The sequence below is a fragment of the Nanorana parkeri genome, unplaced genomic scaffold (assembly GCF_000935625.1).
Source record: "Nanorana parkeri isolate BGI_ZX_2015 unplaced genomic scaffold, ASM93562v1 scaffold565, whole genome shotgun sequence".
In the NCBI taxonomy this organism is placed as follows: Eukaryota; Metazoa; Chordata; class Amphibia; order Anura; family Dicroglossidae; genus Nanorana; species Nanorana parkeri.
Window position 1 is genome coordinate 979,755 of NW_017306833.1, and position 26,513 is coordinate 1,006,267.

Sequence of the window (26,513 nt, forward strand, 5' to 3'; positions counted from 1 at the left end):
GCGTGGCAAAACTTTGCTTGCGTTCCGTTCCACTGCAAACGCAAAAAATAGAGCTTGCTTTTGCAATCGCAAAAAATAGAGCTTGCTCTATTTTTTTGCGTCTTCAGTGGAACGGAACGCAGGCAAAGTTTTGCCCCAGAATGCAGGGGGAAGTTTTGTGAGGGATTGTGGTGCGTTTCAGCAGCTACTGCTCTGGAACGCACCGCATTCGGTGTGAACAAGCCCTAAGATAACCAATGCAAATAAGTAAACAGGAATTTGATTTTAAAATGAAAATATTGGATAACTGAAGTCAACTCCTTTAGTATATCAGCTCAATGGCGTGGTGCATCCAATCATCATTTGCCTGCAGTTTCTGCACTGTTCTTCCTATGAAAAGCTCTGCTGTCTTTCCTCATATGTTTACCCTCTGTGTGTCCAGGGCCTGTCACACCATAAAGACTGCGTTCCAGTGCGTTTGGCCGCTGGAACGCACTGGAATGCACTGGAACGCAATCCGGCCAGTTCACTTTGTTTTGGGAGGGGGAAGGGGGCGTAGTAGTGCATTGAACTCAATGGCACTGCAGCCATGCCCTCCCCCTCCCGGGGTGCGATTGCCAGCACCCGAACGCGTGTTACATTAGTCCCTTGCTTTCCGGTCCAGTGCAATCTGCAAAAATAGTGCATGCAACAATACGACCCCTCCTGACCCAAAACAAGTGAGCCAGCCGGGTTGCGTTCCTGTGCGTTCCAGAGGCCGAATGCACTACGAACATATTATTAATCATCATACATAGAGGCATGCATTGGTAGAATTTGATTTTTCAGTGTAAAGGTCAGCTTTAAGTAGTTCATCTTTTCTCAGGCCATAGAGCTGAGCTGTCCTTACAGAACCAAATGTTCTTTGTCCTTTTCTCCAGTAAGCTATGGCTGATAAAAAAAACCTTCTGGTTTCCAGTTCCACAAACGTAAAGCACAACAAGCTAAGGAGCAAGCAAAGCAAGATGGGTCCTTCTTGAAATACCTTCATACAAAAAAGCAGATCCTGTTGAAACTATTACTGGAGGAGCTCCTACTACAAGTGATATAAGCTCTAACACAGAAGTTTTACAAATTGGAAATATTTCTGAAAAGCACACAGAGGAAAAAGAAGATGTCAGTAAAAGTGAGAGTACTGCAAAGTCTTCAAAAGAAGATAATATTGTGCCTGATTTGGATTACAGTGACCCTGCCAAATGGCCCTACTCTTACCGTGATGATTTGCGACAACTTATAATACAACATAGACCACAGCAGGTTGTATCACATGATTTTCCCAAAGACTCAAAAAACAGAAGATTTTCTCCTATACACTACAAAAGGAGACTGGTAAATGGTGAAGAAGTGTGCCGTCAATGGTTGGTATATTCAGCCTCAAAAGATGTGGTTTTTGCTGTAAATTGTTCAGCAAAAGAAATGTTGCATCATCCCTACAAGAAACAGGTTCAAAAGACTGGAAGAACATTGGAGCAATTCTTTCCTCACATGAAAGGAATACTGACCATTTCGAAAGCTATCAAGGCTGGCGTGAACTTGAATTGCGCTTATCTAAAGAAAAAACAATTGATTCTATTAACCAGCAGAAAATTAGGCAAGAAGAACAATATTGGTAACAAATCTTGCAGCGTTTGATTACTTTGGTAAGAGTACTTGGTATGCAAAACTTGTCATTCCATGGTACAAATGACAAGTTGCACAGTGCTGGCAATGGAAACTTTTTAAGGTTTGTTGAATATCTAGCCCTTTTTGATCCTCTCATGAATGAACATTCACGTAGGGTTAAAGATCAAGAAACAATGGTTCACTACCTTGGAAAAGATATTCAGAATGAGCTTATACATCTTCTAGCCAGTGTTATAAGGCAGCAAATTATAACACATACAAAACTCAGCCAAATTATTCTGGACTGCACGCCTGATGTTAGTCACGTTGAGCAAATGACAATGATTGTGCTTTTCATTGAATTGAGCAAACCATCGGATAATGAGTCTGAAGAAATTAAAATAAGAGAACATTTCTTGGGGTTTATTCCACTACAGGAGACTACAGGTGCCTTTATAGCAGAAACTCTCCTTGAACAGCTTAAGCAAATTGGATTACCAATTGAAAATCTGCGTGGTCAAGTGTATGACAATGGAAGTAACATGAAAGGCAAAAAGAATTCTAGACTTAAACCCACGTGCCTTTTTTGTGCCCTGCAATGCACATTCTTTAAACTTGGTAGTGAATGATGCTGCTAGGTGTTGCCTGGAAGCAACTACTTTCTTAAGTTTGGTTCAACAGATCTATAATAATTTTTCTTCTTCGACTAAACGTTGGCAAGTTCTAACTAGCCATATATCAGATTTAGGCATAACTGTTAAGTCATTGAGTGAAACAAGGTGGGAGAGTCAGATCCATGCTTTGAAACCACTGAGATATCATCTTGGTAATATATATGATGCTTTAACCTCCCTGGCAGTATGATTATTTTTTTTCTTTCCTTTTTTTGCTCTGTTTTTCGTTTTGTGTTTTTTTAAACTTTTAAACTTACCGCCGGATCCACACCCTGCGACGCGGACGCTCTCAAGGGACGGAACCCAGAAGAAGGATGCCGGCATCGCCTGAAGGACATAGCGGGGATCGCGGACAAGGTAAGAGACGCGACGCTGTATTCCTGAGTCTGGCTCGGGGTTACCGCTTATGGTACAGAAAATTAACCCCGAGCCAGACTCGGGAATACCGCCGGGGAGGTTAATAGAGATCTTTGAAGTTCCAAGCCTAACAGGTCCATCTGAAAATACTTCCTGAATTGAAGCCAAAGCCTTTGCTAATGCACTTAGTAAGTTCAAGTTTGTGGTATCCCCTGTTACATGGTACAACATCCTTTTTGAAGTAAATCTTAGAAGCAAGCTACTGCAAAATAAGGAAGCTAATTTAAATTCCGCTACAAGACAATTGCAAGCGACTAAGAATTATCTCGTGGACTGCAGGCCTGATGAGGGTTTTCAGCAAGTTCTAACAGATGCCACTGAGATTGCCAAAGAAATACAGATACTACCAAACTTTGAGACTGAAGATCAAGTGAGAAACAGGAGGAAGAAACGGCAGTTTGAATATGGGGCCCAGAAGAGGCACCAAAAGATTCAAAGCAGAAATTCTAAACCAGTTTTTACTATGCAGTTCTAGACATGGCCATAAAATCTATTGGAGAGATTCCAACAGCTACATCAATATAATTCACTTTTTGGCTTCCTGTATGATATATAGAGCATAAAGCAAAACCTACTGAACATTTAGTTAAGGACTGCAAGAATTTGGAAAGATCATTGATGCATAATGGAAACAAGGATATTGCTGCTGAAGACCTACACTGCGAACTTGAAGCAATAGCTCGAAGACTTCCGAGGTCCATGCCGCCACAAGAAGTACTTTGCTTCATACAACAACAAAGACTTCTGGATAATGTGCCTAATGTTTGTCACTCTAAGGATCCTTCTGACACTTCCAATATCAGTGGCAAGTGGTGGACGTAGCTTCTCAAAGCTCAAACTAATAAAAACTTACATACGCTCTATAATGTTGGAAAAGAGACTAGTTGGCTTGGCAACAATATCAATTGAACATGCTCAGGCATGCTCAGGCATCAGCACTTGATTTGGCTGAAATGGTGAAAAAATTTGCAAAGGAAAAGGCGCGCAAAGTGAGATTTTGATTTGTTTAAAATTCAAAACTCTGGATTTCTGCAAGACTATATTGCTATGTAGAAAGAGTTCTTCTGCAACTCTGTCTGTCCTTTTTGTTTGTTACTCTGTCTTACTGTAAGAAAAATACAGTCAATTTATATTTGGTTGAAACAGATTATTTATATTTGATAAATACAGTTCATTTATATTTGGTTAATTTATATTTTAACCGCTGCAGTTGGCATCTTATAGTAATTATTCTTGAAATTAAAAGAAATTTAACAGTCTCATGTTTAATTGTTTAATTTTTTTCTACAAATCTGTCTTCAAAAATCAAAGTTGCCAATTTTTATGTTGGGGGGGGGGGCGCCTGTAGTTGGTCTTGCCTAGGGCGCAAAAGGGACGCTGGACTGTAATGAGAGCTTGTCGGAGCCGGCTTTGATATTACCGCCGGCTCCGACAAGCTCTCATTGTAGTAACCAGGGGACGCTGGACTGCCGGGTTCTCAGTGTGTAATGACAAGTTCAGCAGCTGCTGGTTACCTAGTAAACAAGGGACGCCGGACTGTCATTACACACTGAGAATCCGGCGATGCTGCCATGATATCACGGCGGCTCCGCTGGGTTCTCAGTGTGTAATGACAGTTCAGCATCTCCTGGTTACCTAGTAACCAGGGGACTCTGGACTGTCATGAGAGCTTGGCGAAGCCGGCTTTGATATTACCGCCGGCTCAGACAAGCTCTCATTGTAGTAACCAGGGGACGCTGGACTGTCATTACACACTGAGAACCTGGCGGAGCCGCCATGATATCACAGTGGCTCCGCCGGGTTCTCAGTGTGTAATGACAGTTCAGCATCTCCTGGTTACCTAGTAACCAGGGGATGCTGGACTGTCATGAGAGCTTGTCGGAGCCAGCTTTGATATGACCGCCGGCTCCGACAAGTTCTCATTGTAATGAATAGCTGGTCCCGTCCAATAGAAAACAGTTACATAGTATTTGGGGTTGAATAAAGACATACGTCCATCAAGTCCAACCCATATAGGTCTACGCATCACGCTGTCACTGCTAGCTCCGCCCAATAATTTTCTCCTTTTTCTATTCTGCTCGGTACCACGGAGGTACCAAGCAGAATAGCTGAGCGGAATGGCGCTCGGCGGCATTTGGCTATTCACTCACTGCTGTTTGGCCCCTATGAGAATAGGCCGAACAGCAACGAGTAGCCTGCCGGAGGTTCGGCTAAGCCGATCCAGATGTTGGATTAGCTGAGTCAAACTCCTTCTGCACTTCGGCCGACCCGCACCCAGCCGCAGCAAGCCGTTATATGGCTGATTTCAGTCGGTGTACGGCTGAAATCAGCTGTACAAGCCTGAAGTGAATAGCCGAACGGCGTTCGGCTCACTTCACTTCGGGTTGGTTATTCACACGGCTGCCTTTGGCAGCTTTGTGAATAACCCCCTATGTGTCCCCAGTTATTTACAAACACTGGAGTGATCACACGATCACTCCGGTGTTTGTGCTGCACAGAGGATCGGTAAATATCAATGATACTTTTAGATCCCCCGCTCAGCCACGCACAGAGCCGCTGTCATCTGGAAACTGAGCCTCCAAACGGCAGTGCGGAGGGGGAGCCCAGACCTAAAGCTGTGTTTCTGATGGCTGCCCTGACATCAGTCATAGACTGATACCAGAAGTTCTCTGGTAAGTATAAACACATTTCCTGTGTTTAGTTGTTGCTAGGCTTAGTCACATTTACACATGTTTAGTTTGGGTAAACGCTTTCAACTGCTGGATGTCTAGGTGTTCTTTCAGTCATACAAAAGCATTACATGAGTTCAGGTGTTTTAGAAATGAGCTTAAAATGCTCCTGAACTCAACATTTTTCAATGTAGTGTGCATGAGGTCTTAGTAGTCCTAACACCTGATATGCTTATTCTTGTCCAAGGGAAGTGACTAGGTCATGAAGGAAAATTAAGAATCAAAACCCCAGAGCAAGAATCATAAAAACACATATTTTCCTAACAGCTTTTAACATCCCACTCCCTTAATAGTAATGAAAATTGCATAAAAGAACAATGTGTGTACAAAAAGTGTTACTACATTCTGTTCTTTTGGAAAAAGAAATTCAGTGATGCAATCATCCAAATTGTTGCTTAGGACAAGATTTGCTTTTTTACATTGAGATTAAAGGTACTTTTTAGACAATGCAAACATAAAGTAAAACATTTTTAATTCGTTTTCACTGTTATCTTTCTCCATTTACCATAAATGTAATTAATGACTCACCAAATGCTTTTTTTGGCTGAACTAGGCGCAAAGTAAACGACTCATTCTTTGGAAGTTCTCTTAACATCTTCGCCACTTCATAATGTCGGCATCCCACAATTGTCTGATCATTTATGGCTTCAATATTGTCACCTACATTGACAGTCTTCAGTTGGTCACTAATGCTTCCTTCCTTAATTCTCTAATTAGGACAATAATAAGGGTCAAACACTTTTATAATACACAACATCTCAAATATAACTTTATATCAGATACACAGTTCTGTGTGTCTGTGAATGAGTGAGGAGGAAGTCTCAGCCACTGATCTTAACCCCCGCAGCACCAGAAGATCAGACTGTTGGAAATACAACAGCATATTACTGACATTCTACTGTTATGTCTTTTGAGCTGTAGATGGCGCTGTAGTGCAATGCAATGTAGTGTAAAGACTATGCTAGTCTTTGTGTTCATGCTAGTCTATGGTGTATACAGGAAGTTCTCTCTGTATGCTGTATAATTCTGTATTCTGATATGTCCTTATAAGCAAGTAAAACTTATTTCAGCATTCCTCAAGATCTCAGTGCTTCATCTAAACACACAAGCAACACAGACCAGTGAGGAATATTTGGCATCAGTAGCGGGAAGATTTCTACAGTAAGCAGATAAAATGTAATGCAGATTTCACATGCATAACAAGTAAGACTGCAGCCAGTTATCCTGTATGTAATTATGAATCACATATCATAACACTGGTAGGATGAGGTCATCCAGTGCCCAAAGCACAGATGCTGAACTGCACCCCCCTCAGGTGAAACAGGGGGCAGTGCTAATAGCAGTGCATCCAGCAAATTGCGCCAAAATGCATGTAATGTTTGAATGCAATAGCACATTCTATGCCGTAGTAAAAATGGGGGCCAACAAGGGGTGAAGAAAGAAATGCCCCAGCATCAGTGTGAGAAGAAAATGTCCCCAAGTTGGTGGGATCACTAGAAGTAAAAAAATTACCCAGCATTGCAGTGTCACTGGAAGGAAACATTTTCCCTACGTCGCTGGTGTCACTGGACAGAGAAAATTCCCCTGTATCGCTGGTGTCACTGGAAGGATAAAATACCCCTGCATCAGTGGTATCAGTGAAAGGAAGAAATGCCCCTGCATCACTGGTGTCACTACTAAAAATAAAAATTGCCCCTGCACAAGTGGTTTCAGTAAAATGAAAAAATGCTGCTGTGTCGGTGTTAATAGGAGGTGAAAATGTGGCTTCATTAGTGGCATCAGTCTATGGAAAAAGGTATGCATATGTGTCATTAGGATGACTTGGGAGGCCCTATTGGGTGCATTTACCTAAGGTGCCCTGTGTGGCCCATTCACACCATGGTGTTGTGTTAAACACTCAATGCTGTGGGGGGGTATTTATCAAAACTGGAGCAGACAGAATCTGGAGCAGTTACCCATGGCAACCAATCAGCTTCCCTCTGCAGTTTGCTCAGGAAAGATTTGAAAATGAGACAGAAGCTGATTGGTTGCAGTGTAAATCTGCACTACTTTTTTTCACCACAATGCACGGTATTGTGGTACCACATGCTGTGCCGCAATGCACGGATGCCAGGAGGTGCATTAGGGTGCCATTCAAATAAATGACAATGCAACGCACTGTACCATACGCTAGGTGTACTGTGCGATAGCATGCATTTAATGTAGTTCCACGGTGTGAATGGGATCTAAGGGAGGAAGTGTAGTTGAATAGCTTTAACAATGGCATGGGGCTCCTTAGGAAGTAGCTACCCCCCACCTTCTGTGTACTCACAGTCACAGACCTTCTTTTTCAGTATGGCGCCCGCCTGGAAATTAAAGCTGCTTCTCCTTCTTCCCCTATCTGGTCATGTTATACGTCACATGACAAGGAGAGACAGAAAGAAGGGCAGTCTCTGCTCAGTGCCACATTGAAAATTAGATCAAGATCTGTTCTCAGTGGGCACCCCATCTGTATCTGGTGCTACTGGAGGGAGGAGTGAGCAGAATCCTCCCTGCGGCAGCTATTGCGGCCCCCTGCTGTGCGGTGTGCTCCATTCTCCAGCTGTTTGAATGAGAGGAGTGATGGCAGTGTCACTCCTGTTACTCTGGCAGCTGGAGAACTGAGTGCCAGCACTCCCAATCCCCTCATACAAAACAAAATAGAGAAATAGTTGACAGTTTAGCCAATATTTGTCTCAATAAATCCCCCTTTATCAAAAGTAAAATACAATAAATAACACTTTTATCAGCTAAAAAAACAAAAATCACGTCAAATGGAGTAATCAAACAGTGGATATGAATTAAATACAGAAGTTTAAAAATATAATAAAGTTTAAAAAGGTTTATATGAAAATCTTTTGTACAACAATCTTTCAGTGCGATGGACAATTTTTTGGCTCAGAAACTCATCACCGAGTTTGGACCCAGGCTACAGGCATCAGGGACCTTGGATGTATCTCAGTTATGGCTTCAAAAGTCTATAATGGGTAATCGGCAGGTTGTATAGAGGGCGGTTTCAGTCTGGAAGAACCGCGTTATGTATACCTTGCCTGAAGGGATAGCTGAATGTGGTGATCCAGTAAGAGAAGCGGAGGAAGCCCTCTCTGGGCTAACCCTGCTAAGACGAGCTGGATCCACTAATACCGAAACTACTGCTGTCTCTCCTGAAACCTCTGCTATTGCTGATTCCACTATTGCTACCTCTCTTTGTCCAGCTTCTCTATCTTGTAGAGCAAACCTCCTCAGGATCCATCTCCTCACACTGTCTCTCTACCTCAATCTCCATCTATAACATCTGAAGCCTCTATACAACCAAATGCAACATTTTTCAGTGTCATTGATCTAACTAATGCATTTTTGTCGGTACCACTGGACCCCCAGTGCCAGTACCTTTTTTATTCCAGGGTCAACAACTAACTTGGACACGTCTCCCTCAGGGGTCAGTGACTAGTCCCTCGGAATACAGTTGCAAGCCTAAGATTGTGTTAGATCAGTGGGCCCCGATGGATCTCGGGGTGGTACTGCTGCAGTATGTGGATGACTTGCTACTTTGTTGTCCCACGCGGGAGGCTTGTTATCAGCATACTGTATCATTGCTTAACCATCTGGCGTTTAGGGGTAATAAGGCTAGCAAGGAGAAACTACAGTTCTGCAAGAAAAAGGTTATCTTTTTAGGACATTGCATATCTCAGGGTACCCGACATTTAACCACCCAGAGAGTCCAGACCCTGAAAGACATCTAGAGACCTCGGAACACTCAACAATTGAGAGCCATTCTCAGACTTATCAATTACTGCAGAGACTAAGTCCCTAACATATCATCCAAATTAGGGCCCCTTTATGAGTTAACATCACTAACACCTTTTTCAATTGTCTGATGACAACTGGTCAATCCTACAGAAATTAATCCAGGAACTCTCCAAAGCACCTGCTTTAGGTCTACCCAACTATGACCCCCCCTTTCTATCTTTTTTGCTATGAAAATCAGGGCCATGCAACTGGAGTACTGACCCAACTACACGGGTCCAGGTACCGACCCATCATGTACCTTTCAACTGCCCTAATGGAGAAATAATGTCACCAGCAACCCATAAGAGTAATTTAGCAACAGTCCATTTAATGACACATTGCTCAGGCTCAGAATAACATTCTGGGCTTTCGGGGACCCCTTGAGGCCCCGAAAGCGCTTTACAGCCAGTAAAGTTGTGGAGAAGGGTTCATTGGGTTCCCATATGTCTGCACAAGAAGTGGAGCTGTGGGCACTAGCAAGGGCCTGTGAGATTCATAAGGATCACCCTATGAGGTTTTGTTTGGGAGTCAGCCAAAAACTGGATTGTACTTCCCTGAGCAGCTGTCATCTTTACACTCTCAGCTGACGGGGTATGTGCAGTCCCTACAAAGAGAGCTCCAGAAGGTCCATCACATGGTTCGGGAGTCTATCTCGGACCCTGACGCGATAACCGGTGTACATTCTATTCAACCAGGTGACTGGGTCGTCGTGAGGAAACATCGAAGGGACATGACAGCTGGACCCACACCAGCCACTGCAAGAAGCTGCTCAATTACATCAAAGAATGAGGAGTATCGCTTTGATTTATATTCTTAGTCTAGTGTATCTGAGCAACGATAGAGAACATCCCAACCTATTGTTTAAAATGCACCTCCAACTAGCTAAGACGGCAAATAGGTCCAATTGCTGGGTATGCTCTAAACCTCCACCGAGCCATTTCACCCCAGCAATGGCAGCAGTTCATGCTATATACGATGTCAGTATTGGCATGAGGAAATACGGGAAACTAGCAGGAGCCACAAGGAAACATTTGTCAATAGAACTTAATGACACTTTCCTAGAGGATAACATCAGTTATAGTTTTAACATTAGCTCTGGCTCCTGCCGTTTGCTTGCTAATCCCGTATGGGTATCAGGACAACTAGGCAGTCCACAAGTATGCGTTAACCTTAATTTTGGTGAGGGAAGTAGATTTGTGGGATCCACCACTTGTGAGAAAGGTGTAACAGTCAATCTCACTAACGAAACCCTCTCTCTTTTTAATGACATCAATAGACCAGATTACATCTGCTGGAAAGAAGGGTGTGACGTTCCGACTGAGGAAGCGATCCCCCAGTCTATTCAATTACAACTTATAGAAATTCTTCTTGTGCGGTGTTGACTGGTCCTTACTATTTCCTATGCGGTTTATGCGCTTATAAGGTGATTCCCCCTAATGCGAGAGATTAATGCGTCCTGGTGAAGCTTGTCCCTGCATCTTACGTTGCAGCCGATCGGGAGGAACTGATGGTGCGGAGGAAGGTAAGAAGGGCAGAGAGAGCTAGAAGGGAATTATTTTCCAACTCTGACCAGGCCTGGGCATGGTTCCCTGCTTGGACAGAATGGGGAATTGAACTTATGAAGTGATTGAACAATTTCTTGTCCATAGTGGATGAGATGTTCAAGGAAACTGTTGAGGCAGTGAGGGAGATCACCCAGGAACATTGACAGATGAAGACTCTGGTACTGCAGGAAAAGATGGCACTTGATTATCTTTTAGCGTCCAAGGGGGCGTTTCTGTGAATTTATAGTAGAGGACTGTTGTACCTGGATAGCAGACACCAGTGACATGGTCAAAGCCCATATGGATAAGGTAGGCTCCCAGTGAGGCAGAGCTAGAGATATAGCTAGTGAGGGTTGGAATCCTTTTAAGGCTTTGGGAATTTTGTGTTTTCCATTGGATCCTGGCTAAAGGAAATAGAAGTATACATACTTATGGTTAGGGATGTCCCGATACCAATGCTAGCATCGGAATCGGGCTCGATACAGGGCATTTTTTTTTTGTTACCTTCCGTGGTCGCTTGGGTCCTCTGGGCAGGCTGGAGGAGTGTTGCGTCACTGCTGTGGGCAGAGCTCCAGGTGGGGTCTAATGTAGTTGGCCAGCGACTGCCCAGAGGACAACACCTGGAGCTCCACCCACAGCAGTGTGTCATAGACTCACCTTTCCTCGTGCCTGCGGGACCGATCGCCGCCTCCTACTCCAGCGCCGGCACGAAACATCAAGGCATTCACGTCGGCGGCTCGGCGTTCAAGTGTGGTAGAACGTTGAGCAATCGTTTCCTCTCTACTCACCCTCAACCACAAGCTGAACCTACTGGCTGTCTCTCTGGACTCACAGCCAGCTCCCTTATGCTACAACTCACCTGCCTCAGATCCGGAGTCCACTAATCCATCATGGCTGCAGCTCACCTGCCTCAGATCCTTCGCTCACTATGCAGCTAAACTCCTAACAGCAAGTACCTGGCACCTAGGTGCAACTTGTCTATATTACTGCCTGCCATTACGCTGTATGCTACGGCACTCATAGCCAGTACTTGTCTTGTGAGAAATACATGGTTACTATAGAAGGGGGGCACTATAATTGTATTTCCAAATAACTTGCATACCATTTCACTGATAATCAGGTGTGACAGCTACCGATCCAACAGTATCGTGGGCAGTGCTACCAACCTATCCCCTCCTTATCGTAGCCACTATTGATACAGAGGAACGCGCTGCTGCACAGATTACTATCAGTGATCTGAACAGCGGCGTGTTCGTCTTCAGCCGCCAGTGAAAGCTACCAGCAGAGGATCCCATAGCGACCCAGGCGGCCCGCACGGCATCTGGCCGGGCCCCACTGTAACCCGGGCCCCATAGCGGTCGCCTGTGTAATGCGCAGATTTATTCGCTTGGTGGGGATGTATTTGTTTTTGAGGACACAGTATCATTTGGATACATATCTGTCTTTATGAAGGATCATAGGCTCATGTTTTTTAGTGTGTCTGATCAACACATTGGAAATAATATGGCGTTTTCCCTGCAGATAAACTCACATTCATGGGAATAGTAGTATAGTTCTATTAGGCATTGTTCACTGAACCCTGCTGAGTGGAGACAAAAAAACTGTACCAACAAAAAGGATTACATTCAACAAAGCCACTTACTGAACGATAAGTTCGTGGAAAAAGGTTACCCCTAGAACCTTATCAAGAAGGCCCGAGATTACTTAATCACCAACACTCCAGCACAGAGAGCCAAAAAATCTGATCACCAACCAAGTAACCCAGTACGATTCATTACCCCGTTCAACCGCAGGTACATGGCCATTGAAGCTATTCTCAAGAAAAATTGGCACTTACTACCAGGGCCGGCCTTAGGGGTGTGCGAGCAGTGCGGCCGCACAGGGCGCCGTGGCAACAAGGGCGCCGTGCGGCCGACACAGCTCATCCTGGGGGCGGCTTCTCTCCCCCTCACCGCTGGGCGCTGGCCATCCGATATGACAGCGCTCCCTCGTACGGGTGCGCACAATTTTAAAGCATGACATGTTTGGTGTCTATTTACCCGACGTGACCCCGCTTTTTATATTTTACCAAAAATATGGCTAATAAATGGGTGTGGTTACTGGGGGTGTGGCCACTAAAGGGTGTGGCCACTGAGGGGCGCTGTAAAGCTTTCTCACACAGGGCGCCTAAAGGCCTAAGGCCGGCCCTGCTTACTACTCTGTAATCCCAGTTTGAGCCCACTGTTACCACCCAAACCCTCTGTAATCTTCAAGAAAGCCCGGAGCATCAAAAACATAGTGGCTCCCAGTAAACTGACCACTCATAAGCCAGAACCAAAACAAAGATTTTTAATCAGTAACAGAATTGGGGTATTCAAATGTATGAAACGACAGTGTCTCACCTGTCAGTTCATTTCCCATGGCCAGTCCTCCTTCCAAGACGGCTCCGGTAATACATTTCCCATTTCACAATTTATCACTTGTGCCCACTACCACGTAATTTACGGCCTCCAATGTTTTTGCAACCTCCTGTACATAAGCCGCACCATTTGCCCCCTCCGCATACGCATAGGGGAACACAGGAGGTTCATCGAAAAGGGGTGCATTGAACATAGTGTCCCACGCCACTTCCTTCTGAAAACATAATAAAAATACCGAGCATTTAAAAGGTCTTTGCGATTGAGCAGATCCCCGCTAAACTGCCCCCTCCCAAAAGATTCCACCTCTTGTGCAAACAAGAAACTTATTGGATTTATAAATGAAATACACTGTCCCCTCATGGCCTACATGACAAGTTGGAAATTAACACCATCATCTGACCACCAGACCACCCACATCCAGACAAGAGCAGGTGCAGACCGAATCAAAACTGCGTCCAATGTATTCCTATGGTATTTTGACCTCCAGTTCACATCGCAGCGTGCGGATCCAGACCAGATCCAGACCGGATGAAAAAGCTGCGGCAAGCCCTATTTTACCTGCTCTGGATCTGGTCTGGAACTCATCAAAAACGCATGCAGGTGCCTGAAAGCCCATGTTAAACTTTAAAAAATTCTTTTTTTTTTTACCAAAACCAGCCCTAAATGCATTAAAAATGCATCCAAAACGCGGCACAACCCAATGCACTGCAGAAACCTGACCGGATCTGGTCTGCATTTGGTGTGAACAAGGCCTTAGGCTATCATCCGTATCCTTCCTCTTCTCCCATCCTGTCCTCTTCTCTCAAGTAATCCCCCTCTTTTTCTCACTGCTTATTGCTAAATAAACAGTAATTGGACATAGACCACATCTCATTAAATTCCCCAATGAAATGGCAACTCCATGCACTTGTCCTTACCCTCAAATTACTATTCCTATTCACATATTTGTTATCATTTTTCAGCATCAATATATTTTCTACATTTATATTTTATATACTTATAAGAAATCTGTACTCCACCTAACAAATGTTTCCCCCACCAGAAGGGTCACACACCTCACCACATTTTGTCAAACAGTCTACCACCTTTCCAACATGTACCCCTTACTTTTTCTCCTCTCGTTTGAAACATTTCCCTCACCTGCCATATCGATCTCCTACGCAACTTCTCTCTGCCCCTACTACCGCCCCCTCCAACGGCTCCAGCCACTCCCTCGCATTCAAAAATCCTCCTTTCCCGCCAACTTTCTCATCACCCTTCGGCTTGCCGCATGAACCCCTGTAACACCCTTGCTCCTTGCCCGCGGACGCTTCCACTTATTGCCCCCCTGACACACCGCTCGTTGTCTCATGTGTCCAGCTGGTGCCCTTGAGAGTTGGGGTCTCACCACCACCACCGGTTCTCTCGGCTCCCATGCCCGCATCCATCACTTGGATCAGGATGTGAACATTAGGCAGCCGCAACACTGCCATCTCAACCCCTCTGACACTTGCCGCATTCCCGGGAATGGTGTGTCCTCCTCCGCTCATTGCCACCCTGACACACCGCTCGACATCGCAGACATCAGTTCGGGCTGCTTGCTCACCAACCTCCGGTCCCCTTGACACATATGCCCGCATTGGCTATCTGCACCTAGCTACCGACAACACATCAATAGGCAGGCAAAAAGTCAACACACACCATCCGGGCTGTATCCCACGGAACAGAGCACACATTAGTCTCATATCCACCAGCTTTGAAACCCCACTGTCCATACACCTCCAGGCTCAGGAGGTTAACCTTATCAGAAACCACTACACCTCCCTTTTCATTACTGCATGAGATCAAACCATCACATTACTTCCTGCAAGTCGCCTAGGGCAACCTCTCATCACCAGTACGGTACTCTATGCTGTCACTTACGCGGAATCATCAAGCATCTGTAAAATACCCAGACCTCACTGGTTACCCTTCCAAGTTAATTTTCAACCCAGAACCCCACCCCGCTACAACACCCAGGATTCCCAATAATCCACCTTTCGATGACATCGCGTTATCACTTACTTTATAGTAAGTTGATATTCACCACACTTCTGATCATTGTGTTTGATTTCTCATCATTTTTTACACTTTTTAAATAAATTTGTACCACGTTCTGATAGTCTCCGCCATCCGGTAGACAACACGTCACCAGCCACCTCTGGTGTCGTTCCAGCCTCCACATAATCCCACTTCCCTCAGCCTCCATCAACCAATCTAGGTGGTCCACACCCCACGTGGACCCACTATTTCCTGATAGGTCACCCTTTGGTGGTAGCGCTTCCTTCCTCATTTTTTCTGTTCTCATCAACAGGAGAAGATTATGTCCTATTTATCCACCAGTCAGATGCCTACTCTTGAACCACATGTCTGCTACTCCCTAGAATCGCCTATCACGTTGGAGGAACTTTCCACGGCGATCAAGCCATCCAAACCGGGTAAATCGCCAGGTCCAGATGGATGCTTACATACTACAAGATGTTTTACCCCAAACTTTCAACTTACTTTGTACAAGCTCTTAACGCTTTAACCTCTACCTCTCAATTCTCCAGGGACTCCCTATCGGCCCAAATGACTGTTATGTCAAAGGAAGTTAAGGACCATACCTCCTGAGCTAGCTTTCGTCCCATATCCCTCCTGAATGTGGACCTTTAGCTGTTCACGAAGATTTTGGCGACCAGATTGAACCTCTATATGCCAAATATAATCCACTCTGACCAAGTCGGTTTCGTCCTGTCAAGGGAAGCCCGGGACAACACCATCAAGGCTCTACAGTTTGTACATTCAGCAGCCACTACTAAGACACTCTTCCTCTTCCTTTGCCGAATTTGATAGGGTCTCATGGTCCTTTATGTTTGCCTCCTTGAGACACATTGGTATAGGACACAACATGTTGTCTTGGATAGGTCTACTCAGCCTCCTCTGCCTACACAAAAGTGAATGGGGTCCTCTCTGATCCATTTACAATCTTCAACGGTACTAGACAGGGCTGTCCCCTCTCCCCCTTGCTGTTCACCCTGTCTTTGGAACCCTTCCTCTGGCATGTTCGCAATAATGCGGACATATCTGGAGTACATGTGGGCACACACCAATACAAGGTCTAGGCATATGTGGATGACATGCTATTTTCTCTTACCAACCCTATTATTTCCCTGCCCAATCTTATGGCGGAATTAGAAAAATACGGCGATTTGTCAAACTTAAAGATACATTTCAGCAAATTAGCGGTGATGGGGGTCTCATTGCCTCAATCCCTGGCCCATTCCTTACTGGGCACTTCTAAATTTCAATTGGTTACTCAGGCTTTGAAATATCTTGGCACTCTGATTCCATGTGACGTGAAAGACACGTATTTGCTTAACTTTCCACCTCTTCTGGCCTACGTCCGTACTCTGTTATCTAAATGGCAGTCTGGTCTTTTTTCTTGGTTCGGACGCTGTAACATCATTAAAATGTCCATTCTGCCAAAGTTCCTTTACCTATTTCAGGCGCTGCCGGTGCGTGTTCCAGATAGATTCCTTCGTAGGTCCAACTCGGTGTCGGTGAACTTTGTCTGCAATAATCATCGCCCACGGATACGACGTTCGCTCTTATCGATGCCGAAGTCAAGTGGCGATATGGCTCTCCCTGAACTGGCTGGCCAGCCACTTCTCCCAGCCACTTCGTTAGACTAATTGACTGGTGTAGACATGCCGCTTTCAAACAATGGATACTTATAGAAGACTCACTCTCTCCGTATCACATTGCAAGAGCTCCGTGGTGCTATCCTTCCCTCCCCCTAACGCTCAGAACACACCCCTTGATCGGGGCCACACTATCAGTCAATGCAAGAGCCTTCACTAGATGGAACTTAGCTGGGGACCCTTCTCCTCTCTCCCCTATCATCGGACACCCGGACTTTGTTCCGGGATCCAGGAGGGGAGCTTTCTGCTCTCTCCTTGACAGGCGAATCTTTCAAGCCTCCCACTTCATAGTGAATGGTTCCTGGCCCTCCATTGAGACCCTAACCACCCCTGAAGGTGCGCACGGCCTGGACTTCTGGAGAGCCCTCCAGTTGAGACATTTCCTGCTCTCTTTACCCTCTGCGGGAGAATTTGGTTGCCGGTTATCACCTTTTGAACAATAATGCGACTCCCGAGGTCCTGTCCGTCACTCCCTCTCTAGCATTTATTCCTTCCTTTCTAGTCCTCCTACCAACGCTAGAGCTTCTTTCTTGATCCGCTGGGAACAGGACCTTAAGACCTCCTATACAGATGAACAATCTGCCAGTCGGGAGTAGGCAACCTACTTCACATTTTTTGGACATGCCCGCTTCTATCACATTTCTGGTCTTCGGTCAGTACCATAGTTCGCAAGTTCACGGATATGGATCTTCCAGATGACCCTTCCTTCTTATTACATAATACGTACATGTCCAGAAAAGCCTATTCCGTAGTTCGCCACCTTTTGGATGCAGCCAAATCTTATATCCCGTGCCTTTGGAAGAATACTTCACCCCCCTCAGTGTCTATGTGGTTCCAGAGAGTAGGAGAGATCAGAGAGATGGAGGACTTAGTTTTGTCCTCGGACAACAGAAGTGAGAGGTATTATAGGACATGGTTCTATTGGATGTAATTTATGGAGTCCGGAGAGCGTCAGGCACTGCTACGCTAATTCAATTTTCCTGGGCACATGCCAGACCTCATTACAGCCCTCGATTATGGAGGTGGGTTTCTCCATACATACTTTCTCTCTACATACTCTTTTCTTTGTCCCCCCCTCTTTTTTCCACTCTCCCCCTACAGCTGGCCCCCCCCTCCTAGTCATGGAATTACATCAAGTATGTCCGGAGTATTTTAGGGGACTTACCAACCCCAGAACTTTTGCTCTTTGTATCGTCTATAAGCTTATATTTGTACAGGGTACTGACATCTGAGCTTAACTTACTTCCCATACTATCATTATGTCAAACACTGAGAAAGGCAGCCGCCGGTTGTCTACTTTGGTATTACAAGTATGTTTACTATGCTTATGCATTTGCATCCTGTTTATTACTTTATGCTTTTACAAGTTTACATCTGTATCGTTCATGGTTTACTTTGCAACCTAAAAAGAAAAAAACTAAATAAAGAATTTACAAAAAAAAACATTTTTATTTAAAAAAAATTAAAATTGAAGTTTTGGTGGTACACAGACCACCACATAAATGTACACATATATAATTCCAGTGAATTCTCTCTCAACACTGTTGCCTATTCATATTTATTTGAGCCCTTGGTTAATCTCATATATCATTTCTAACCAAATATATGTCAATCATAATAACATATACTTGTTGGAGGATCCATAAATTACAAACAGGTAATATATCCAGGGCTTGTAGTTGAAGATAATTCCCGATGCATTTCGCTTAAACAAGCTTCATCAGAGGAATCTATGTTCGACAACCATTTGACATAAAATAAATATTTAAATACAAAATTCATCACATTTATTGTTGCATAATCTATACATTTTCAAAATGACATCAAAGCGCTTTCAATGACTGCCCATCACCAAATGAAGACCAGCATCAACTGGAAAATACAACTGGACAACCGACCAGCTAGATGAAAAGATTCCCAGCGACAAATGGGTGCAAAAAACAGGCATACAGACACTTGGGTTATTTTGCTCACTTTTGTTTATTGGTAAATTACAGGCTGATGCTTTAGCCTGTTCATACCTTCTTGTTTTAGAGGGGGATTTTCTAGTAGGAGTAGCTTCCCCTAAAAAATTATTTTTGGGTTTGACAGTGAAGAAGTTAGTTATCTTCTCCATTTGTTCTGCTAACACACTGAACTGATTCTGCATCTAGTCCATACGGTCATATAGAATACTTCTGTTTTTCCAATGAACCCTTGTTTGGGAATTAGAAGTCTGAGACTTGACAGAACCATTCTGATTCAGAACCAGCTTGGACCTTTTTCTGGTTAGGCTTGTAATTCCTGTAATAACCTCCCTGGTTTCTCCTATAGTAAGGGAACCGCCTTTACAAACTGATAGTGATCACAGGGTGAATGTTTTTAATATTGGGAACAGAAAAGAGAAGTATGGTGGTACGACAAGAACGCTAAATTTCAGAAAGGCAAACTTCGATAAGCTGCGTCATCTAGTATATGACACTGAATGGGACAAATTATTTCTAGCACTTGTTGGGAAGCTCACAGAGCACTCGCACAGAGGATTTTGAAAGAAGCAAAAGCTTTTATTTTCCTCTTGCATGGCAGCCAAAAACGGTAAACACAAAATACACGCTTATCTTCAGCTAACTTAAAGTAACAGTCCAAATCTTTGGCACAAATAACAGAACCTAAATGTGTCTCACGACTTGTTGAAAAAACGTCCCAAACCTAGGGGAATCCCTTCAAAATACACGGAGTGCCGACCCAGATCATCTCAGACAGGAAAACACAATTTGTCTCCAAACTCTGGAAAGCATTGTGACCCCAAACTTCAAATTGACCACATACTATCTAGCGCCTACCATCCTCAGACCAATGGTCAAACAGAGAGTAAACCAGTGCCTGGAACAGTATCTAAGATGTCATTGTTCTTACCTCCAGGATGATTGGGTAGATTTACTCCCTCTGTCGGAATTCTCCTACAATAATTTGGTTAGTACATCCACCCGGCAGACCCCATTCTTCGCAAATTACGCGTTTCATCCTAACCCTCTACCTACAACACTCATCCAAACAAACATCCCGGCCACAGAAAATGACATGACTACCCTACAACAAACAACAGAATTGATTAAATCAAACAATAAAAAGGCACAAGAGAGGCAAAAATATTATTATGATCTCCGAAGGAGAGAGCCACCCCAATACCAAGTTGTCGATTCGGTATGGTTGTCGACAAAAAATCTCAGATTAAAAACAAGTTCCAAAAAGTTCAGTAAATTGTTCATTGCACTTTACTCCATACAAAAGGTCATATCTCAAACCTGGTCTCAAAGTATCACTCTAACCGTCGGCTCCGATCTTCCCAAGACCTCCTGCTCTCCAGCTCCCTTGTCAACTCCTCCCATGCTCGCCTCCAGGAGTTCTCTAGAGTCTTTCACATCATCTGGAATTCTTTACTCCAACCTGTCCGTCTTTCGCCCACCTTGACTGCCTTTAGGCGATCCCTAAAGACTCATCTCTTCAGGGAAACCTATCCCACCTCAACCTAACCGCTCGACTATCACGTTCTCAAACAATTCATCCCCACGCAGCTCCCTCCTCATGTATCACTTCCCCCTCCCTTTTAGATTGTAAGCCCTTAGGGGCAGGGCCCTCCTTACCATCTTGTCTTGAATTGTATTGTGATTGTAATGTCTGCCCTATATTGTAAAGCGCTGCACAAACTCTTGGCGCTATATAAATCCTGTATAATAATAATAATCAACCCAAGCACAGTACGCCTTAACCTCCCAACTGAGTTAAGGATCCATCCTGCATTCCATGTGTCACTTCTCAAACTTACCGTCCCAATCCATTCCCAAATCAATTACCTTTAGCTTACTTTTGCCTGGCATTGTGAGCTTCCATCAGAAGGACCTCCTTCGTAATTGCAAGTAGCAACTTAAAGTTAATGACTGTTGCTGTGCTCTTGCTATACTGGCTATATCTGAAGTTGCCATTTTGTCTTTTCTTTGAACAAGAACCTTCTTGTATTCTTTTTACTTAGTTGAGTTAAATAGTTTTGCATTCCAGAATCAAGTAGCTATAGGTTAATTAAACACAACTATGGATGTGAACAGTTTAAGGGTATGTGGTGTTTTAATCTAACTGATCATGCTACTTCTAAACAGTCACATATCCAAGCTTTCCATGAGTTAGCGTCAGGAATTAAACAGGATGTTTCTGGTAATTGGTGGGACTGGATCTTTGGGTGGTTACCTGGTATCTGGAGTTTGAGACAAATGTTTGAAGGATTAAAGGAGAACTATGGGGCTTTTCCCCATAGTTCTCCTAAGGGTGACGGGAGGACACAAACTACCGTAGTCTTCCCGTCACCCTACTGCATCTTCCAGTCACCCTACTGCTCACGTTTTACTGAGACGCCGCAGCCGGGACGGATCCCGACATCACTGTCGAGATCCACCCAGCTGCCTGATTGACAGCTGGCTCTGTCTATCTAGAGGCAGAGCCAGCTGTACCCGCCCCCTCCCCCGCCTGTTCTGCCAGTCAGCGCTGGAGGATCGGACAGGGGAGGGGGAATCCCTGCAGGGAGCCGTGAGTGACAGTCACGGCTCTCTGCAGGGATAGATTGAGAAGTGAGTGAATGACGGTATGTGTTCGCTCACTTCTCAATCTATTGAGCCGACCTGTGACAGTTTCATTGTCACAGGTCGGCTAGAACTATGAGGCGAGTGATTTCCACTCGCTTCATAGTTCTCCTTTAATTATAGCTGCTTGTTGCTTAATTGGGCTTTGCTGCTGTTTGCAATGTATCCCTAATCTATTAACAATGATTTTTAACTATCTCAACCACAGCAATCTTTTCCAATGATTCCCATTACTACATTCCGTCAGTATAAAGGGTATATTCTATAGTGTTATCCCATTGGGATAAAAGGAGGGATTGAAAGGATTAATCTCATTTGCTTGTTCCTGGCATATACATAGTTGATGTTTGATCCGGAGAAAAGTTTGTTTTCTACAGAAACCAGTTTTGAGCTGCTTCCAAAATGATAGGTCTGCATTCCTCAGTAAATTGTAATTTTTTTCTTATCTCTGTGTGTGAAACTTACGACTTTGAAACTTTTCTGTTAATTTCCTCTGAAGCTGTTCCATGGTCCACAATTATTCTAATTATTTTTGTACACGTGCATGACTTTTTCTTGACTTGCTCCACCATGGCCCCTTTGGCTTCACATATAATCTTTTGTTTTAACAATAAACCTTTGAATATAGAGTGAATACACTGTTTTGTGTGCTTCTGTATACCCAAGTACTTGTTTAAAACTGGCAGCAGGATCGAATCCTAGACAATCTAAAATTGGAACCCTAACACTGATGGTGGAGTGTTTTACGACAGGAGCGAATGTTTCATTGTAGTCTTCTCCAAATTTCTGGCAGTATCCTTTGGCAACTAATCTGGCCTTGTATTTTTGGATATTTCTTTCTGCATTAAGCCTCACCTTAAAAGTCCATTTGCTTCCTATAGCTCTGTGATCAGGAAGAAGCTCTGTGAGTGTTCAGGTTTTATTTTCTTGGAGTGATTTTATTTCTTCTGCTGCCTGAAGAATCATTGATTGGCTTTGCGTTTTGGTAATTTTTCTATGTGTTCACACGATGTTGGTCGAGTATGCTATTTGTCTTAGCAGTATATGACAGCTTGCAGGGTGTTATTCCATTTGTTGCCTGAGTGGATCTTCTAATTTCAGGTTGTTCAGCAGAATTTAACATGTAACCTGACTTATCCATTGCGAGTTCCACCTCTTGTTCTGTCTCCTGTGTGGCTTCACTTTGCTCAGCTTTCTTTGCTGGTTCACTGGTCAAATTCACTTCGGAACCATACTGCCCTGCCAAATGCTCATGACATGCAAATGCTGTATAGAAGCAAATGCCACATATACCCAACTTCCACAGACCACCCAAAGACAGATCACCCCATGGTGCTCATACACAGCGATGTGTGCGGACTAGGGATGTCCCGATACCACTTTTTCAAGACCAAGTACAAGTACTGTCCCTCCTGTAAACAATTTAAAAAATATTTAAAGGGCCGGTATCTGATCTATGCATCGGGGCATTTTCAGGAGTACAAGTACTCCTGAAAATGCCCTGTATCGGCCCCGATACCGGTACTAGCATCGGTATCGGGACATCCCTAGTGCGGACCAATGAAAACTCCCACACATCGCTGGGGTGGGTGGTTATCACGTACCTGGTCTGGGAGACTGGATGGATGAGGAGGCTTCCCTTGCACCTTGTGTCTTATAGCCTTTGTGGATGGTGACAGAGGCCAGTCAGACACCGAGGTTGTAAAACCGTGCAATCAGAAGGGTAATCCAGAAATCGTAGTCAAGGCAAGCCGAGGTCAGATGCAGTACCGAGGGAATATGAAGAAGAATTATCCAATAAACAGTCCGAGGTCAAAAAGGCAGGCAGCAATCGAGGAAGGTGGTTGAGGCAGGAATAGGTCAAAATCCAGGCAAACGGTGATATTCAAGACAAGGCAGGAAACAGGATACAATACACAAACAGGAGCTGAGAAGACAATCCAGCAACTAAGTGACATGCTGGTCCGGTTTATATAGGGAAGTGGGCCAATCATGTACATCACTTCCTGTGCGCCTTTTTCTTATGACTCGCGCCGTATGCGTGTCACTCTTTCCGTGTCAAAGACTTGCTGTGCACATGCACGTGTTTATCCTCCTAGCGGGACTTGGCGCATGCGCGGAACGGGCATGTTGCTTACTGTGGTCTTTCTTAGGGTGGTCTGTGGAAGTTGGGTATATGTGGCCTTTGCTTCCATACAGCATTTGCATATCATGAGCATTTGGCAGGGCAGTATGGTTATATCTTCTGATAAGCCTCTCTTTTTAATATATTTTATGGCTTCTGGGTTTCATTGCCGAGATGGATACATTTGTTGTGTGGATTATGAGTGGCTGTTTTGACTTGCTCACCTGTGGTGATGAGTCTGTACAGGTGTTTAAGATTGCACATTCACTCAACTGTAAGACCATTATTAGCAAGGGTTTTCACTGATAGAAGGCATCCTTCTTGGTCTGGAACACACAGTACATTTTTCACAAGGATACTCTGCTTGTCCCTTGACAGTGTGATGCAGTTCAAGAATCCTTGACCATTACCTTCTGCAGTAATACTCTTCCTGTTTGCTAGGAAAACTTTGTGCTTTGCACTGAAATCAATTTCTGTGAAGAATGTCTCATCACTAGTCACGTGGCTTGTTGCACCTGAGTCAATACACCATTAACATGGTATACTGTTCTGAGTCACTTTAAAGGTAGCGCTCCATGATGTGCCTGCAGTTTCCTTTGCTGCTGCCTTAGCTCGTTCTCTTGTAGGTGCCTCTCGCTTTGGCTGCTCGGCTTTCCAGATTGAACAGTCCTTTTTCAGGTGACCAGTGTTTTTACAACGAAAACATGCTCTGCTTTCTTTGTTTTGTGGTCTCATGCACCTTAAAGGCTTTCTCCTTTTCTTCATTGAGCACATTTTCTTTCCTCTGTAATATACATCGACTAATTTTCCTTTGGCATATTCTAGCATCAGGTCTGGTTTTTAGATAATTAATAAGAGCACTGCATAGCGGTAATGCCACCACGTGGTTATCTTTAATTTCCCCTCCAATTGTACATAGTAGTTCTATGATTTCCAGCATGCTGTTCACACATTTCCTGGCCTTTTGCTAGCCTCATTTTATATAGCTTGCATAGCAGATATAGTTTACTATTTAGGTTTGATCGCCGATGCAGTTTTTGTAATGCAGTCCACATACCTTTAGCTGTTGTGGGGGCAGAGAACGGTGGGGTATTATTTTATATGGGGGGAGGCAGAGAACAGGGGGGAGGGTATTTATTTTATATGTGGGGATGTGGAGGGCCGCAATGTTTACATTGCTTTATCTTAATATTGTTGTTGTTAATATTTATTTTTGTAACTTTATTCTGCCTTCAACATTTAAAAGTGTAATTTCATAAGATAATTTAAGAGGGTGGGTTTAGGGGCGGAGTTAAGGCCGAGGCAGGGTTGGGGTTAGGTGGGGCAACTGGTGGCGAGTAACTCTTAAGGCCTGGCTAGTAGCTCAGGACTTGAAATTTTGAGCCCTGATATAGACAATAAAAGTCCTATGTCTCATAGATAAGCATGCACATAGAAAACAAACTTTGTTCTACAGCACCATCTACACCTCAAGAGACAAATTATCAGTGTGCATCAAAATGCCAGTAATACATTCAGTACATAGCAACATATGCTGCTGTATTTCCAACAGTTCTGACTCGATTTTTACACAAATGTTGGTGAGAGCAACTGCTTTGATTTTTTAGGGCATATTCACCAAATGTGCAGCATGGTCCCTGGCCTATAGCAACCACTGAAACAGTTGGGGTGCTAAATTGAACAAGGTGTCAACAAGGAACCATTGTTCCTTCCTGGGAGTCTATTCTAAGTTTTTTTTTTTCCCCAAGAGAGGACATGTCTGACCTGGTAGGTAAAAAAAAAGTAGACATGTGCGATTCGTTTCGTTCTGAAACGAAATTCGGACGAAATTCTGGAGATTCGGATGTATCCGAATTCCAAATTACAGGTATTACGAATGCAAACAAATCCGAATTTCAGATTCGTTTTTTTGGACGAACTTTCATTTTTTGGATGAAATTTCGTTGCAGCAAAGTGACATTTGAGAGAAAAAACACTTTTTCCCCCCTCTTAAATGTCACTTTGCTGCAACGAATGAACAAAACAAATTTTCATACGGATTTCCGCTAACGAATTTCGTCCGAATCCGAATTCCGAAACGAATTGACTTTCAGACCCGAATTCCGAAAAACGAAATAAAGCAAAATCCGAATCAAAACAAAACAAAACTAAACAAATTTTTTGCTGGTGCACATGTCTAAAAATAAGTATTGTTTTTATTTTGTTTTTAGATATAGTTACAGAATGTTGTTCATTTCAAAAGCATGTAGCATTACATTATTTTATTCACTAATTAAAGTGTAGCAAAAATATAAGTATTCTTGTTCTAAAGTCACCTTTATAAAAGCATATCCAGCTCCATTATCAGTGATGGTAAGACCCAGAGCATCTTCTGTCTTGGTGATTTCCATCTCTTTTGTCTCTCCTCTAACATGTGCAAAGATAAAGTCTTCTAGACCGATCTGACCACCAAGAAGCTTCTGCATGTCCACTTTGTGTGTATTCAATGTGCAAAACAAGATCTGTACAAGAAAAAAAATTAAATCCTGAAACGGTAACAGATTTTATTCTCTTGATATTAAAGAAGAAATCTGCTAATGTTTTATTAGTTGGGCTACCCCTGCGCTGCAATGGTAAAGTTCTCCATTTTCTCCAGGGGATGGAGTAAAGCAGATATACTCACCTGATCCTCGACCCCGATGAGCTGCTGGACTGGTCCTGCAGCCTCTTCTCTCCTGAGCTTTGGAGGTCTAAGGACCACTGATGTAATCATGGCTAATTAGACATGAGGATGCTGACAGCCGAAACAGAGGGGGAGAAAGGTGAGAACTGAGGATTAGGTGAGTATATCTTCATTATTTCATCCCTTAGAGAATGTGCACTTTAAATACTTGGAGTTCTTTAAGCT

The 26,513-nt window shown here is 43.8% G+C and overlaps 1 protein-coding gene across 1 annotated transcript in view; it reads right to left on the reverse strand.

Moving 5' to 3' along the window:
- Positions 1 to 26,513, reverse strand: part of GIPC3 (GIPC PDZ domain containing family member 3) — an 81,531-nt gene that overhangs the window by 31,915 nt on the left and 23,103 nt on the right. Inside the window, exons 2-3 of the mRNA XM_018562204.1 lie at positions 25,942 to 26,127; positions 5,969 to 6,149 (exon numbers count right to left, since the gene is read on the reverse strand). Coding sequence (XP_018417706.1) covers positions 5,969 to 6,149; positions 25,942 to 26,127 — 367 coding nt within the window. The remainder of the gene's footprint in view (positions 1 to 5,968; positions 6,150 to 25,941; positions 26,128 to 26,513) is intronic.